The sequence below is a fragment of the Podarcis filfolensis genome, assembly GCF_964270895.1.
Source record: "Podarcis filfolensis genome assembly, chromosome: 1".
Taxonomy (NCBI): Eukaryota; Metazoa; Chordata; class Lepidosauria; order Squamata; family Lacertidae; genus Podarcis; species Podarcis filfolensis.
The window spans coordinates 60,508,292-60,525,137 of record NC_139604.1 but is presented as its reverse complement, the minus strand read 5'-3'; the positions used below and the strand labels follow the sequence as shown (position 1 = coordinate 60,525,137).

The window sequence follows — 16,846 nt, the reverse complement described above, 5'->3', positions numbered from 1 at the left end:
TCAATTTAACATAATTGCCTGCGGGCTTTCCTGGAATTGTCATTCCACCAAACAGGGCAGATACAAAAGAGGAAAATGAACCTTTTGCATCAGAAGCATTTATACCGGGTGCTGCAGCAATGGCAGAGTCAGCACTGAAGAGCTCTAGGAGACGGAAAAGAGACAAAGGCGGAGGATTAACAGCTGACATCCTCCTATAAACCATGAGAGCAACAAAGCTGGCCATGTATAATGTGAGCTAGTCTCAGGACAGGCTGCTTACAAGGAGAGTTCATTGTTAGCCTACTTGCTGAGCCACAACTCAACTGTAAACCATAGCTCAGGGTTGTCTGGGACGGGAAGAGAATAAATTCTAGCAGTAAGAAAGTTAGGAAAGAGGTTTAGAGCTTTTCCCAAAGTGCTTTGGTCCAAAGGCATAGATTTAGCTTGGCATTAGATGTGACAGAAAGAGTATGTAACATGCTGAGTGAAAGCTTAACGGCTGAAGATACATTCAGTCTAAGGTTGCTTTCAGCAAGCGTATCCAAGCTCATCTTGGAGCAAAACCAACCTGTGGCATTCCAGCAAAGTTTCCTGGTGATCTGTTCACACATTCTTTTAATATTATTCTGTCAGGTTGCTAAGGTCTATGGGAGCAGCGGCCGGCTTTCTATTTGCTCAGGGGATATTCCAACATAATGTGTGAAATCCTTCAGAAACACACACCACTTTCCCCACCATCAGCTGAAAGACTACAAATGAAAAGAGCGGGTTAAAGTGCAGTGCTCAGACACATTGCTGGCATCTAACATGAGATACCCCTTCATGGATCACTGCCTTGCCGTGGCGAAGGGGCTTGAATAACTCAGAGAAGCTATGAGCTATGCCATGCAGGGCCACCCAAGATGGACAGGTCATAGTGGAAAGTTTTGACCAAACGTGATCCACCTGGAGCAGGAACCGGCAAGCCACTCCAGTATCCCTGCCAAGAAAACTCCATGGACAAAGACAACAGGCATATAAAAGTTATGACGCTGGAAGATGAGACCCTCAGGTCGGAAGGCGTCCAACATGCTACTGAGAAAGAGCGGAGGACAAGTAGATTCAGAGCTGATGAAGTGGCTGGGCCAAAGCCGAAAGGACGCTCAGTTGCGGATATGCCTGGAAGCAAAAGGAAAGTCCAATGCTGTAAAGAAAAATATTGCATAGGAACCTGGAATGTAAGAACCATAAACCTTGGTAAGTTGGATGTGGTCAAAAATGAGATGGTGCTGCGGGAGGCAGTGGAAGACAGGAGTGCCTGGAGTGCTCTGGTCCATGGGGTCACGAAGAGTCGGACACGACTAAACAACAACAACAACATGAGATAAAGAGAAGTGTGGCCTCAACCTGTGGCAGGGACTTAAGGAGAGGTGTCACATGACAAGAAGGGGGAATTAGGGTGGCAGAGCACTGGAGAGGGATGAAGGGAGCACAGGTGAGACAAGCCTTTGTTCCAAGGTGAGATCTAAAGGCTAAGCACCACAAACAACTATCTGTCTTTACAATTCAAGGCTCCGGATTAAATTTTGAGTAAACCAATTCTATTGTTTGACAAGAAATCCCCACTGGTGTTTTGAACCACAGATAAGTATACTTCTCTCTCTGGCCAACTCACCAGTTCTATATTTTAAGCTGTTGTTGTAAACAACTGACTCTTCTGCTAAGCCTGCACGCCAAACATACAAATCTGTTTGCTCCTCCCCTCCATTGTATATGTATAAAACTATCTGAACAAGAACAGCATTACTGTAGTTACTATATAAAGTATAAGGAAGCAACAAATGCTCTTAATGTAGACTGTTGTTCCTGTTTCTGCTGCAATTTAATTGTGCCAATAGTCAGATGTTGACCTTTAAAATTTGCTGGCAATTTCCTCCTTTCCCCTCTCGTGCCCCAATATCTTTCCTCCCACCCTCATACCTGAAACAAAACATGTATACAGTAAAGAAGTTTAGCTTTTTATTAATCAGTAGCTTTTAGAAGGTATTATTTTTTTAATGTCATAATGCCGCTATCCATGGTGTGGGAGCAATACAATATTTCAAAAGACAGCTCATGGTACAGTTTCTTTTCCACTGGTTGATATTGGTGAACACCCTACACTGCACATGTAGACCTCCCCTTCCTCTCCTCTCCCACTGAACTCCCCCATGAGCCCCTCATCTGCCCTACAGGCTGAGTCCATTCTGCTGAGAGTGCCCGTTCTGCTGGCAGGTGGACATCAATGGATTTCACCTATGGCTGAAAGCGGCTTTCAAATTCTTTGCCACAAAAGGACTGTCTATAGTCACTAATCACATGGCAGGCTATAGATAAGGGAATGGTTCGGGGGCTCTGTGTGGGAGATAAGTGCTGCACAGATTTTTTGTCAATTTCATTGATAAATCTGACTCTTCTCTCTTACAGCAAGCATAATGCATAGAGCCTGAATGCACACAAAACAAAACCCCATTCAATTCCTTTACACAGCCTATGCATGTATTGCTCTCCCAGACATCTCACCTCTCCCAGACATCTCACTTCTCCAATTGTTGCTTTTCATGCCATTTATTTCTACCTGTTCCTAGCTTGCATATACACATATGGGGCGCACACGTCACTGACACCACCCAAAATCACAATTGGGATCAGAACAACCTTTACACCTCTCCTTGTCCATTTATTTCAGCAGAGAGATTTGGATTGGGCCATTAGTCACATCCAGGTTTCTCTTGGCTCCTTCTTTTTGGTTTTGCGGGTCCTTCTTGTCCCTTCCCTGCCCACCTCCCTGAGGTTTTCAGTTCAAGCCCTGGGATTCCCTGTCAGCTGCATGTCCTGCTCTGGCCCATCGGTGAGCGAGGGTGGTGGGAGAAAGCAGCAGCAAACCTTGGCGAGGGCAGTGACCACGAGAGGTGGTAGACTCTCCTTCCTTGGAGATTTTTAAGCAAATGGTGCCCCCAGTGGCTCCCTCAACTGCCTGTTTTGTTGGAGTGGCCCTTTCATTTGGCACTCAAATGGTGTTGCATTGCACATTCCGTATCCTCTTCCCCGTTTCATCAGTGGTGTGCAGGGGTGGGAGGTACCCCTTGGGACTGGGAAGGTGGGAGGCAGGGAGACCAGCAGGGGGCAGAGCCAGATCCAATAATACTGCTGAAGCAACTAATTCTAGTTTGTTCTTGTCCGCCTCCCTGCTGAGTTGTAACACTAAGAATGAAGAGGAGGAGGAAACTGACAGGCAGTGCCCTCCTCTGGACTGGAGCAGCTCCTTGGGGGAGCACTGAAGTTGGTAGGGGTGGGGCCCCATTTTCCCTAATAGATCAACCTCCGACAACTGTGAGTAAGCTGGAAGCCGCTTCCTTTTTTGCATCCTGGAATCATAGAATTGTAGAGTTGGAAGGGACCCTGAGGATCATCTAGCCCAATCCCCTGCAATGAAGGAATATGCAGCTTCCCCATAGGGGGATTGAACCTGCAACCTTGCCATTATCAGCACCATGCTCTAACCAACTGAGCTATCCCGGCTGTGTATGCTACATACATGCAGGTGATCATAGCACGAGCCCATCTTAATGTGTTGGTCCACTGCCAATGGCCTCGATGGCTCAGCTCTCCAAGAAGCAGACATTCCCTCCTGGGAGAGGAGCCACCGTCCTTTAGCCCTCTCTGCATGGAAGAATGGGCAGCTCTCATGCAGCTTGTCAGTTTCACTCACTTGTGGCAAGCCTGCATTTCCAAGCCAGGCTAATGTTTTATGGGAATCGATATGTCAGCCCTTATGAAAGAACAACACGGTGAGTGATAAGCAACTTGGGTTCATAAAGCACAGATCGTGCCAGACAGACTCCAATAGCCTCCTTTGACAAAATTGCAGATTTAGCTGACAAAGGGAATTTAATATAGCTAGATACAGAAAGGCTTTAGGCGGAGACCTACACAAAGCATCTTTTCTAATCAGAAAGCATCAGAGTTTTTCTTATCAAAGTGTTGCACAGATAAATATTAATACAACACATGAGGCAACTTGGTGTTTAGAAGCTCCAGATGCAAGGTTCAGGGTTTTAAAAGTACAGCTGGTTGCGAAGGTCCTGGGAAAGGGTGGCAGCACTCCCAGGAAACAGCTGGAGGACAGGGATTTCCTACAGTTCACACAAGATCACAGCTGGAAGGTTATCTAGTCCCAACTGGGTACCCTCCCAATTTTTTGGACTACATCTGCCATTAATCCAGTGGTTAATTGGAAACAAAGCTGTGGAAACAGTGTGTTGGTTTGCGCTTTGGAAGGTCTAATTATGCTGAGTATCTGTTGTTTTTGTGTTGGCTTTTAGCTGTCTTACAAAAGATATGTTTTAGATGGGTCAAAACTATATTTTATTGGTTATGCGTGTTTTATAAGCTGCTTTGTGAAGAATGTTCCTTGAAAAGCAGGTTATGCATCTGTTAAAAGAAATAAATAATCCCCAGTCACTGGCAATGATGGCTCGGGTGATGGGCAGAGCTTTTTTTTCAGCCGGGACTCAGTTCCGGCACCTCTCAGATGGGAGCCATTGCCATTCTAAGAGAACAAGGGAGGCATTCATGGTGAGTTCCGGCACCTCTTTTTCTAGAAAAAATAGCACTGGTGATGGGAATTGTAGTCTAAAGCATCAGGTTGGGTCCAATCCCAAAGACCCATCAGCCTGACAGATCACAAACCAAGAGCATGAGCGCTCGCCTGACAAAGCCATACCCACCTAGTCTCACAATCCTTTACCTCCAATGAAGGCTGATAGTATATGTGAAGCATTCTAAGAGTCAGAGAGAATGGCAGCTTTTTGAAAATACAGTGGTACCTCGGGTTACATATGCTTCAGGTTACAGACTCCACTAACCCAGAAATAGTACCTCGGGTTAAGAACTTTGCTTCAGGATGAGAACAGAAATTGTGCTCCGGCAGCACAGCGGCAGCGGGAGGCCCCATTACCTAAAGTGGTGCTTCAGGTTAAGAACAGTTTCAGGTTAAGAACGGACCTCCGGAACGAATTAAGTACGTAACCAGAGGTACCACTGTATATGGAAAGGCACCATCCTGTTTGACTTGAGGCTGCCCACTCTGAACATGTGATAAATCACTGAAATATCTCCATTGAGAATATTGCTGAGAAGAGCTAGCTGACAGCCCGTCAACAAATCAATTATGCAGAACACCCATGCAGCCAGTTAGGAGCAGGAAGTGCCAGGTCAGTCTCAAGCTGGCTGCTCTCAAAAATCTTCATTAGTGGTTTTGGAGGTGAAAATACATTGCAATATTGATCATGTTCATGGATCAAACAAGGAGGGCTTGCGAAAACAGCAGATAAATGGAATCACTTAGTGACGGAGAGACCTCAGCCAAATGGATGAGTTTAAATGGGATGAGATTTAATTTAGATACAGTAAATGTAAAATACTCTATAATAGCACCCAGCATGGGGATGCATAATAGAAAAGTATTACCTTTCTCTTTAGGCAGCCCAGAAAAAGGATTGGTTGGGGCGGCAAGACAACATACTGATAGCTGCAAAGGACAAGACCCAGCAATGTGACAGAGCTCCCAAGTGCGATGAACAGAATGGGATTTGTAAGGAAGGAGAACAGTCGGATAACATATCTGATTATCTCCTTGATATACAATAAGAGGGCATAAATCCTTGGAAGACACCCTTCTAGTCTAAAACGTTTGGACTTGCATGTCTCTTGAAAAATAATTAATATTAGGAAGTGGTCCTAGGAATGAAAAGCTGCCCCAGAAAATCTAGATATAAAGGTGTATAGCATTAGTGAGCACATAATAAAAGCATGCAGATTTTATATATCACGGATGTATGGTGAGCATTTCTCTGGCTTACATTCATCCCTTATGGCCTTCTGAGTCATTATATGTTCTTTTCTTGGGATACGCTTTGTGCCTGAATATAACGAGTACAGGTTTTGCTACACCACGTAGAACAAACCAAACGTATGGATCTTAGTGCAGATAGAGCATTTTGAGGACTGGTATACAGACCAGTCAAAATATAGGACAAGTCAAAATGTGAATGAGCCCATTGCCCCGTGATGCATTTCTTCTGGTTCTGAGACCAAGTCCATGGAACAGTCTTCCAGCAGAGATTCCTCTGAATGTATCCTCCTTGGCTTTTGGGAAGGGTGCCTGTTTCAGCAGCAAAGAGAGTCATGCCTTGCTCGTGAGTGAATGGGTGCTGGGTGAAATATACAGTGCCGCGATGTCCTCTGTGAGTTTTGTAGCTGATATATTTGTGTGTTGTTTTAGCTATGTGATTGTTGTGAGCTGCCTCATGCAGGCTGGAGAGAAGTGGGAGGCAAGCCTATTAAAAGAAAGCAGCCAAATAGCCATTGGGAAGTGGATACTTGGCAGCACACCGGGTGCAGGAAATAAAATGTGAATTGTGAGCTGCAGGTTGTGATGTAGTAAAATCAACAGCAAGGCTCCCATTGTTTTGTTTTGCTTTGAATGGGAAGTGGGTAGCCCCATGACTGTGCTTGGAGGTTGGGAGGATCTCCTCGTTTCAAATATCCTTTTAAACAGGGCACCATGTCCGTAGGCAGAGGAGGAGGTGGCCTGCTTCCTTCATTTTCCTGCCAAGAGAGGGCTGGGAAGAAGGACTTGTTTTTGGAGGCAAAGGGGAGAATGCTCTTCCACTGGGCCCACTTGGCAGAATGGCAGTGGCAGGTTGCAGTGGGTGGAGGTGGGAGACTGTTTAAATTGGAGAGATCATTATCTTGGCTGGGCAGGAATCTTTTATTGCGCGGAATCTGCTCCTCGCTGCTCACAAGTGCCCTGAAAAGTCTCTTTGTCTGCAATAGGAGTGATTAGAAGGTAAAAACACACGAGAGAGAGAGAGAGAGAGAGAGAGAGAGAGAGAGAGAGCTGCCAACCCTAATGGGCTCCGTGTGCGAGAGAGAATAGGAACCCGCCACAATGCTAAGGGGAATGTGCTTCCCTTATAGCAAATGAAGGCAATCTTCAAATTCCCTGCTAGTTAAACGGCCCTCTGAGACAGAGTGATTCACCAAATCTATGTGCCGGAGACATGCTATACTTGCTGCTTGCATGATTTCAGTTATTTAGTGAAGAAAATAACCTTCCCACCCACCCCAAAATTGACCTTTCATTTGGACTGTGTGGGTCTTTTATCTTTCCTGCCCATTCCTCCCCCCACCGCCGTAAGTCATAAGATACCACCAGCATTTTCTTGGCTGCTCTTGATGACATGGCTTTAAAGAGCGGTTAGGCTTCTCTAAATACTCAGCAGCTTGGCCAGATTCCAAGGAAGAAATGAATTGAACCAAACATGCGACCCTTTCTCGCCCTGCTGACTGAGGGGAAGTGGGGGGGGGTTGCAGGAGCGCAGCTGACAGCCCCACACAGCCCCGGCGACTGCCGAGGAATGCGGCCAGGACCACTCCCTGCCAGGGCTCCTGCCTAAACAAATTGGATGGACTGCTAGACTCACCAAGGTTCCACACTCCCTCTCTGGGCCACATGATCATGGCATATGCATCCTTCCGAGCTACTTGGGCATCGTGGCAAACAGTGCCATCCTGCATAGCATTATGCCCCTGCTGAGTTGTGTTTACTTCCAAGGGGTGCCCAGGGGCCACATCTGCTGTTGGCCAACCTCCCAAGGCTGCCTATCAGTGGAGGGTGTGGCCAAAGCAAAAGTGGTCTTTGCCAAAGACCGAGCATGACCACACACCCGACAGGCTGGTATGAATATGCAAACCCTGCTCTTCCACTGAGCAGCGAAGTGGGGTGTCCTCCCCATTGCAGCGCTGTGAAAAGAGGTTCCTCTTCTCCCAGCCCAGCACTGCCGTGGGGAGGAGAAATCAGTCCTGCTGTTCTTCAGTCTCCAAAGAGCACAGACAGTGATTTTCCTCCCTATCACAGACCAGAAGGGAGAGAAATGCCCCTGCCCCTTGCAATATGAGCAAAGACAAAGTATTCCGATATGCTTGCAATGGGAAATGAGAGGAGGAAGAGGCAGAGGTTCACCATGGGTTGTACAGAACTGCAGCTTAAGAGACTGATACGTCTCTGTCATAAATTTGCTTGCCAGTAAGCTGCTCCTAGGGATGCGGGTGGTGCTGTGGGTTAAACCACTGAGCCTAAGACTTGCCAATCAGAAGGTCGGTGGTTCAAATCCCCGCGACGGGGTGAGCTCCCGTTGCTCGGTCCCTGCTCCTGCCAACCTAGCAGTTCAAAAGCACGTCAAAGTGCAAGTAGATAAATAGGTACTGTTCCGTCGGGAAGGTGAATGGCGTTTCAGTGCGCTGCTCTGATTTGCCAGGAGCGGCTTAGTCATGCTGGCCACATGACCCGGAAGCTGTATGCCAGCTCCCTTGGCCAATAAAGCGAGATGAGCGCCACAACCCCAGAGTCGGTCACGACTGGACGTAATGGTCAGGGGTCCCTTTACCTTTACCTTTAAGCTGCTCCTACTCAGTCCTGGTATCTCCACTACACTATGGGGGAACTGAAACACTAGAAACAAAAATATACAACTGAATAGCCCCAGCACAGGACTACTGCAACTTGCCAGAGATGTTAAGAAAGCCCAAACCCTAAGCACAGCTTCAGAGGGCCTGCCCATTGACCCTCCCTTAGTGCACCTCAGAGAAACAGGGCCTTTTCAGGAGTGGCACCACAGCTGTGAGGCTTCCTTTCTTAGGAGCTCCACCACATACCTTCTCAGTTTAAAATGGGCTTTGAAAATGCTTTTATTCCAAAAGAATGGATGACTTTATTATCTCCGAGATGCATTAGCTCTCTGTATACTTAGTATTTTAAAAAGAAATATGGTTTATTATTGTGCAGTTATTTCGATTACTAAGATTCCATGTGGGAATGTTTTGTCGAAAGGCAGGTTGTCAATCAAAGTAAATAAGTAAAATGTGAGTGTTGCCAAGGACTGAGCTTGCTGTCAGGTCCCCCCCCCCCATGCATATATTTAATATTTGCAGAGTCCTTTCAGCCACTGTTTCCCTGCTAGAACACTGTGAAGTTGCAAAGTATTGTTAGCCCCATACTCTCAATGAAGTGTGGCTGGGGCCAAAGGATACTTTATAGGTTGAGCATGTGCTTCCAGCTTGTGTTTTTGCGCAGTGTGCTCTAAAACGGAATATTTTTCTTGTCCTTGTGGAGCAGCTGCAAAGAAATGCCTTTCTCCCATCATTGCTGCATCACTAGATGCCCCCTACATGATTGCAGAGCTTTTTAGGATTCTGAAGGGTGAGGAACAGGATTAAGGGGAGTAAGCAAGCAACGAGCCACCTATGCATAACTTCAAAGGAGCAAAAAAGGTTGGGGCACGTGAACTATGTAACACCCTCTGGGGGCTTGCTCTCACTTTGTGCAGGGCTTCATCCCTCTCCTGCATTCACCTGGTCCTCCAGCTTTGTGCTTGCCCCCTCCCCCTGGCATCCTCTCCTTTTGTGTCTAGTTTATGCTGCACGGCAGCAGCAGTGTGTGAGACTTGCTCTGCTTCCAGACTACCTAAGCACTTTGTGCAAACTAATATCATACCCCCCCCCCATCCAAGATCCTTTATTCATCCCAGGGGTCTTGGAGGAGCCAGATCTTTCTCCTTGGTGGGAGGTCAGAGGCATAATAGACCTGACCAATACCAGCCAGCATCTTGCTGCCTGGTATGATCGTTGCCTTTGCTCCTTTTGAAAACCATTTGCTGCATCTCTATGCTAAGAAGAGATGCATCTGTTGAATATCTACCTGTAGCACACCTTTGAAAAGAACAGTCTCCCCCCCCCCCCCGTGTGTGTGTGTGTGTGTGTCCCTGCCATACTTGATTGGCACTGGACAGCCCGTGCTGTTAATATCAACAAAAACATTTGGCTCAAAAGCCTGTTCCATTAATTACCCCAAGTGGAAGAACATCAGGGTAATTAAACAGGGTTATGAAAGGGTAGTTATCGCTGATTAAAGGGGGAAAGTTGCTGAAAGTGTTTCAACAATCCGTTGGTGGAGGGAGAGAAGGGGATTCACCTTTGGTACTTACTCTTTTTAAATTGGTGACATATGGCCAGATGTGTTACGTTACCATATTACCAGCAGTTATGCCACCACCTGAGCCTGTTTTGTTGTCATCTGGCTGGGAACCAGGCCATGATCATCCCTGGTGCTCGTCTCCTATTGGCCAGTGGGAAGCTATTTGTACAGTAGCCTACATTCCAGCTAGGCAGAGGTCAAGTCCCCATCCTCCATCCAGGTAAGCAAAAAGCATCATCAGACTTCAAGGGCACCTTCCAGCCAGGCAAAAGCAGCTGAGAGAGAAGAGTGCAGAGCATTGCCAGGGAGGCTTTCTGGAAAGGTGGTGTTGCCTGGGGAGAGTCCCAAGAGGGTGGTGTTGGGGGGGGGAGGAACAGAGGTAGCTGCATCCGGCCAGAGATTTCCCATCCAATTTAAGATGATGAAAAGTGACCTGAGCCAAAGACGATGCAGACTTAATAAGGTAACTTTCTCCTCTGCATTTTTAACCTATATTTATAATTGCCAGTGGAGCTTGCCTCCTTCGTATTTAATGGCAGCAAAGACAGAGTGAATCTCTGCATGGAGTTTTTAGTCATGGATGACTTAGGTTCAGATTCTACATTGTCAGCTGGCAAGAGTCTTTGGGCAGGTTTTTGGGTTTGGTTTGGTTTGCCTCATGTCTTCACCATGTGAAGGGAAAACAATTCCAACCCATCTCAAGAGGATGTGCCATTTTAGAGCACAGTGTTCACACCTTTGTTATACCTATCACACTCAAAGCCTAAGTTGTGACTTCAGTAAGCAGACAGATCCCGCTTTTACCAAATTGAGATAGTCACTGCTCTGGCTCAGGTAAACCAAGGATGGGGAGCACAAGACACACACCCCATGTTGTTGAGCCATGGCTCTCATCTATACCAAGCCACTGGCGTGGAATTGATGAGAGCTGGAGCCAATGAATGGCTGGAAGGCCATGGCTTCTCTATCCTTAGGGAGCTGGAAAAGTGTTACTGAACACATCAATGCCATGGGTGGAGCACTAGATTGAGACTTTCTCTTCTGACTATTCACTATTGAAGGAATGGGGTCCTTAAGAAAACATACTTTTTGATTCAGGATTAGCAATGAATCACACAGAGACACAGAGACATCTTGGCTGATAAGAACACCAGCCTAGTTTGCTTTCCACTGCAGGAAAGAGGCAGGCTCAACTTGTGCTGTAGTGGCAGTGGATGATTCAGTAACCACAGCTGCAGGACACAAGGCAGATGCAGAGTTCACTGTAAGGACAAACAAAAGCAGCACTCCTTGCTCTTAGCCTGCAGCATGCTATGTTTGGCATTTAAATATACATACTTGTGTAATGTCAAGCACCACCTAGTGGTCAGATGCTGGAAAGGAATTAATGGCAAAATAAGGTTTTTCCCATTTCTGGAGATGCACATATGTGCACATAGGTTTACATGTGCCCACGTATTTGTGGCCTTGGAGAAAACCACACATTAGTTTGCGGGTGGTGTTTTGTTTTTTAGACTCTATTAAAGCTATAATTCTATAAACAATTTAAAGCTATAAATTTAAAGTTATAAAAATATTATACAGTGCTCCCGTCTAAACATTTTGACATGAAATTGAAATGCTTCACTTTTACTAGTTGAAGGAAAAACTGTCTTGAATGAAGGTCCATCAAAAACAAGCAACATACTAGCAGTGCAATCCAGTGTCTAATCAGAATCAAGCCCCTCTGAGCTCAACTGGAGGGACACACCCAGAAGTGTGAATCAAATTGCAACATAAAGCATACATAACTGCCACGTGAATAGTATTGCAATGCTGGAAATCTCAAACTGCCCCTAAGAATCAGGTAAAACAGATGTTAGACTTGGGGAGCTAAAAGGTTGGGGAGGGGAGAGGAAATACCATGTAGTAGATGTGGGGCTTGAGCTTCCCAGGAATGGAACTGGCTAGAATTTCAGCAGGAGTTGCTTGCATGACAAGCTACACTTGCTGAAATCCCCTCTTCTATCCCAACAGTGAAAGGTGAAGGATATCCTTCTCCCTTTTTGCACCTCAAGCTACCATGGCAGAGGGACATTTTCATCCAATGAATGTTGGAAGGAATGCTTTTATCACAAGCACATTTCCTCTCTTATATGGCAGAGAGATTAGTTTATTCGCCTAGAAAACAAAGCCAGCTCACCTAGCCATATTTTTCAAAAGGTCTAATTGATTAAGTCGTCCCTACAGTTAAATTATGCTGCTCCTTGCTACCAGTGGCTGCTAAACAGTTTCTCTTATCAGAAAAGATATCAGAAGCAGCTGTGGGCTCAGCAGACCAATCTGAACCCATCTGAAGCAGAGACAGTTCAACCAAAGGCTGGATATTTTAGTTTCATTGATACTCCGCAGAAACATCACATCCTGGGGTGGAGTTAGGACTCTTATCAGCCAAGCACATGAAAGCAAGGGTTCTCTCCCAGATCTGTAGTAAAGCTTTCTCTCTTGAAGTATCACACTATTGACAAACCAAACCCAGCCACCTCATTGGCTACATGGACACCAGAAGTCAATACAGGTACAAAGAAAGTAATAATCACGACCAAATCTGGCCTTTTTCTGCTTAAAAAGGAAAATGATTTAGTACCTGGATGAGATAACTCTTCACACTGCTTGGCTGGCACTGTTAACTACTTTCTCCCAGCTTGTTGGGGCAGAGCATTCACTGCAGCTGAACCGTATTAGTGGCAAATAGAACTAGTTGGTGCCTCCTTCCAGGTGCTTTTTAGAGAATTAACATGCAGGTTTGCTTCCTTCCAGGCTGCATGCACACCATACATTTGAAGCACATGATTTCCCCAATGAATACTGGGAATTGTAGTTGCCCTCTCACAGGGCTACAATTCCCAGTACTCTTCAAAAAAGATACAGTGCCCAGGATCGGGGGTGGGGGGGAGTCATATGCTTTACACATGCATTGAATGGTATGCTACAGTGCAGAAACTATGGATGTATGAATGACTGTAATTCCAGTTTCAAAAATAGTGAACCAACCCAGAGATAGACATGGGATTCACTCATTAGGTTGAGTTTCTGGTGTGCTTCTGATGCACAATAGTCTGGGTTGCACAAGAGCCTGCTTCTATTACATCAAGGGTGAGGTTCGCGGGGAGGGATCATCAACCTTAGGGGGCCATTGGGCACATTTGGAATTTTGAGAGTCACAAAATGGCTGCCAAGGGGCCCAGAAGAACACAAAATGAGTGCCACATTTAAAACAACAGAAAGAGAGACAGGACCACAAAAGTGTGGAGTAGGTATGTGTCCCCAACCATCTGCATCAGTCACCACTGCTCTTTCTTCAGAACCAATGGGAAGGGTGGGTGTCTAATCCTGGCATCCAATGAACATGCTCATCTTTCAAGTGGCAGCATGTTCAATGCAGGAGACGCCAAGTCAGAAATAGGAACTGAGCAGGAAGACTGAACTGCCTCCAGCACTTTGTGAATTTTTCAGGAGATATTGACTGAGACATCATAGGAGGTACTGTCAGGCGCATCATGTGATGCGCAAATATTTGAAATATGGTAGTTGACAATCTCCCAGACCCCCGTCCCTGTTACTGATGAGGTGTTTGGCTACTCCGCAAACCCACGTTATCACTTCAGCCTCACACAGGACAAAATACAGACAATATTAGCTTTATTGGCCAGCAACATAAACTGTATTTAAAGCATGGTTATTATATGAGGAAAAACCAAAGAGCAAGCACAGATTGCTGACTGGCAACCCCTGGCCTCTCTTACCATGGCACAATATAGTTCCCCAGTGGAGGGAGGTGGAGAGAAAGCTAGCCATCCACACAAATGCACTTCAGTAGTCAAATACTGTTTCAAGCAACTGCAATCAGGATCTTTTGTTTTCTTGCAGGTTGGGGAGTGGGGAGAGAAATATCAGGTAGGTATAAAGAAATAATTTAGCAATTTAATTTGTAATAATTTAGATACTCACCCACCTTTACAGTGAGAATGGCGCAAAACCTTTCTCCTGCAAGGACGTTTACCATGTGTGATCATGCTTTACATCTCCCCAGCTGCCTCCTGAACTGTTCCTGAACCTCCTGAGCAAAGCAGCCAAGAGGACACTCCATTTTTCACTGCACCCATGAGAGGCAATTATGTGACATGGACTTTCTTGGGTGGTGTGTTTATATTAAGTGCTTGCCTATCAGAGCCCACAAAGGGCTGGAGATGGAATTACCTTTAGTCTCTACTTTAGTTGGAGAAAGTCACATTTAGCCAGCTAAGGAAAATCCTGGAGTGTAAGACTAGGTTCCCAGTTTGGGCAAAACCTGTATACGCTGGCCTTTGGTGGTGATGGTGGGGGCTTAGATCAACTTTCCACAGCCTGGTGCCCTCCAGTGTTGTTAGGACTCCCAACTGCTATCAACCACAGTAAGGTAGGATGGAAGCTGGGAGTCTGGCAATGTCAGGAAGGCGCCAGAGACTGGGGAAAAGCTTCTTTAGGCCATGTGATTGCTCTTGCCCCCAGCCAGGTGTGTGAAAGGGGACAGGGAAGAATGGGCTATGGAGGGGCAATGCAAGAGCTTCAACGGAACCTATAGAATGCAAATACACAAGCGGCCACACTGTTTACTCGGGAGACTTTCAGTGGGATAGGAGAGGGATGGGGATCCATATATTGGACTTCAACAACCATCAGCCACCAGCTACTATTACCAATGGCCAGGAATGATGGGAGCTGTGGTCCAACATCTGGAGGGCCCACCTGGTTCCCCATCAGTTACAGGAAGTATATTCTTCAGCATGCTGCTGTTGCTACAATGGACCTACAAATGAGGTGTGGGAAAAGCTGTTAAATGGAAGAGGTACCTTACTGAAATCAAAATGTGAGGCAGTCGTGAAACAGGTCAATGTAAGAATGGGGAAGGAATACTTGGACACTGGCTATACAAACAGGATCTGGACACCTACTCTATCAAGGATGCTTTTTCTGTTTCTAAAACATATTCTGTGAAAACCTTTAGAGTGGGTGAATTATTGGGAAAACTAGCAAATCCGCTGTTGGAAGCCATTCCTAGAATAGCCTCCTCTACAGCAGAAGAGGCAACTGCTGTGGATACAAAAGATACCGGCCACTTTCTCTCCTTGCACCAAATAGTTCAATTTGCAATTTTATGCCTTACTGCCAATTGAAATCATTTTGGTATGAAGCATACTCAGTAAATTAATGAGAGAGGGGGATAGGAGAGCTGAATTCTGGGTTTTCATGCCAGCCAGAGAGTACCTGGCTGGCTAATCAGACTTTGAAGATCAACACAAAAGCAAGTAGAAGTATGTTCTCCCCGGTTAAATGATGTGTCATTCTGGGAGAGGATGCTCATTCCTATGAAAAGGGGAGCTGCACGATTCCACAGTGTCGGGTTATCTTGACAGCACAGTTGAGGCAGGAAACCATTTCAACAGAAAGCTTATTGTTTGTGTGTCTGTTGGAAAAAGTAGGCCAAGGCTTCTAATTAAGAGAATAAAAGAACGTCCTCCAACACCTGGCCTGAAAGGCACAAGACTCGTCTCCAGGGGGGCTTCCTGTTGGGGCAGAGGGAAGGCCCTGAGGATGAAGCAGCCGGCTTTGTGGGTAACCTAGTCCATCCATCTCTCAGGCACAACCTCAAGGAGATCGGGAGAAGAGATTACCCAGCAGAAGGAGGCACTGCCTTGGATGGGAAAGAGCCATCGCATCAGAACTTCCACTGGTCCAGAAAGGCACTTCTTCTGGGTGCAGGAAGAGAGGATTTAAATCTCCCAACCTGTGAATGCCTTATGCATCCTTGTGGGCTAGTTGTCAGCTGATCGGAGAGTCAATGTCTTGGTTAAAAGAGGGCTAAAAGTGAAACAGGAAAGGTGCCAGGGCCCCTGGCAGCGTTGATGATCTCTCTTTCAGACTGAATGTTTGGGCCTGGGCTTGGAAACATTTCTGGCAGATAAGAATTCTACAACTCCATGACTCTGGACCACAAAGAAAAGACTGGGTGAGCCCTGGGCCTCCACGACTGCCATAAGGAGGACAACTGATCTCTCTCTCTCTGGCAGAGGCACTGGGTGATCCAAGAATAAGTTTCCTTAAGCAGCAGAAGTCCTTGCGAGGTTGATTTTTTTCTGTGCTGCCGCCTAAAAGGATAGGGTGATGGGATGGAACGTGGTGTAGTCAAGCAGGTGGGGTGGTCTTCCAAGCTTCCCTAGTAAGGCTCAGATTTCAAATTCCTGTACAAACAGCAAGTGAAGAGCATCCCAAATATCTAGAAGGCAAAAAAACCAACAATACAAAACATGGGTAAGCAACAGGAGAAGCAATGCATCAAGCCATGTATCTCAGCACCTCTTCATTCTTCTCACATGGAAGAGAATGTTGGTCCCTTGCAATCATACAGAGTTTTGCAGTCAGAAGGGACCGAGCTTCCAATATGGGTACAGAGAAAATATGACCTGAAACCTCAGCAGGTGAACCCTGAAGCCTGGGCAAGCTCAGTGGTCTGTAGCTCAGGGACAGCATCTGGCTTTCACACAGAAGGTCCCAGGCTCAGCCTCCAACATTTCCAGGTATAGCTGACCCCTGTCAAAAACCCTGGAAAGCCACTGCCTCTCAGTTACCGCTCAATGAACCAAAAGTATGACTTCGTAAAAGGTAATTTCCTATGCTCCAGCAGGGCAGCTCAGCTGTAATAGAGATGTGATGCTGCAAGCAAGGGCATTCCTTTGGACAGCTGGTAATAGCTGTTTTCTGTAAGAAGTAAAAGGAAAATCTCGCCCA

General features: G+C 46.2%; 1 protein-coding gene across 9 annotated transcripts in view; it reads right to left on the bottom strand.

The window, feature by feature from the left end:
• Nucleotides 1–13,703: 13,703 nt before the first annotated feature.
• The window catches only part of CD151 (CD151 molecule (Raph blood group)), a 40,866-nt gene continuing 37,723 nt past the window's right edge, over nucleotides 13,704–16,846 (bottom strand). For 5 of the 9 annotated variants that reach the window (XM_083588160.1, XM_083588161.1, XM_083588159.1 and 2 more), the window contains one exon: nucleotides 13,704–16,334. In XM_083588160.1, coding sequence (XP_083444286.1) covers nucleotides 16,275–16,334 — 60 coding nt within the window. In that variant the 3' untranslated portion in view covers nucleotides 13,704–16,274. The remainder of the gene's footprint in view (nucleotides 16,335–16,846) is intronic. The other 4 variants (XR_014542046.1, XR_014542047.1, XR_014542048.1 and 1 more) reach the window with 1 other exon arrangement.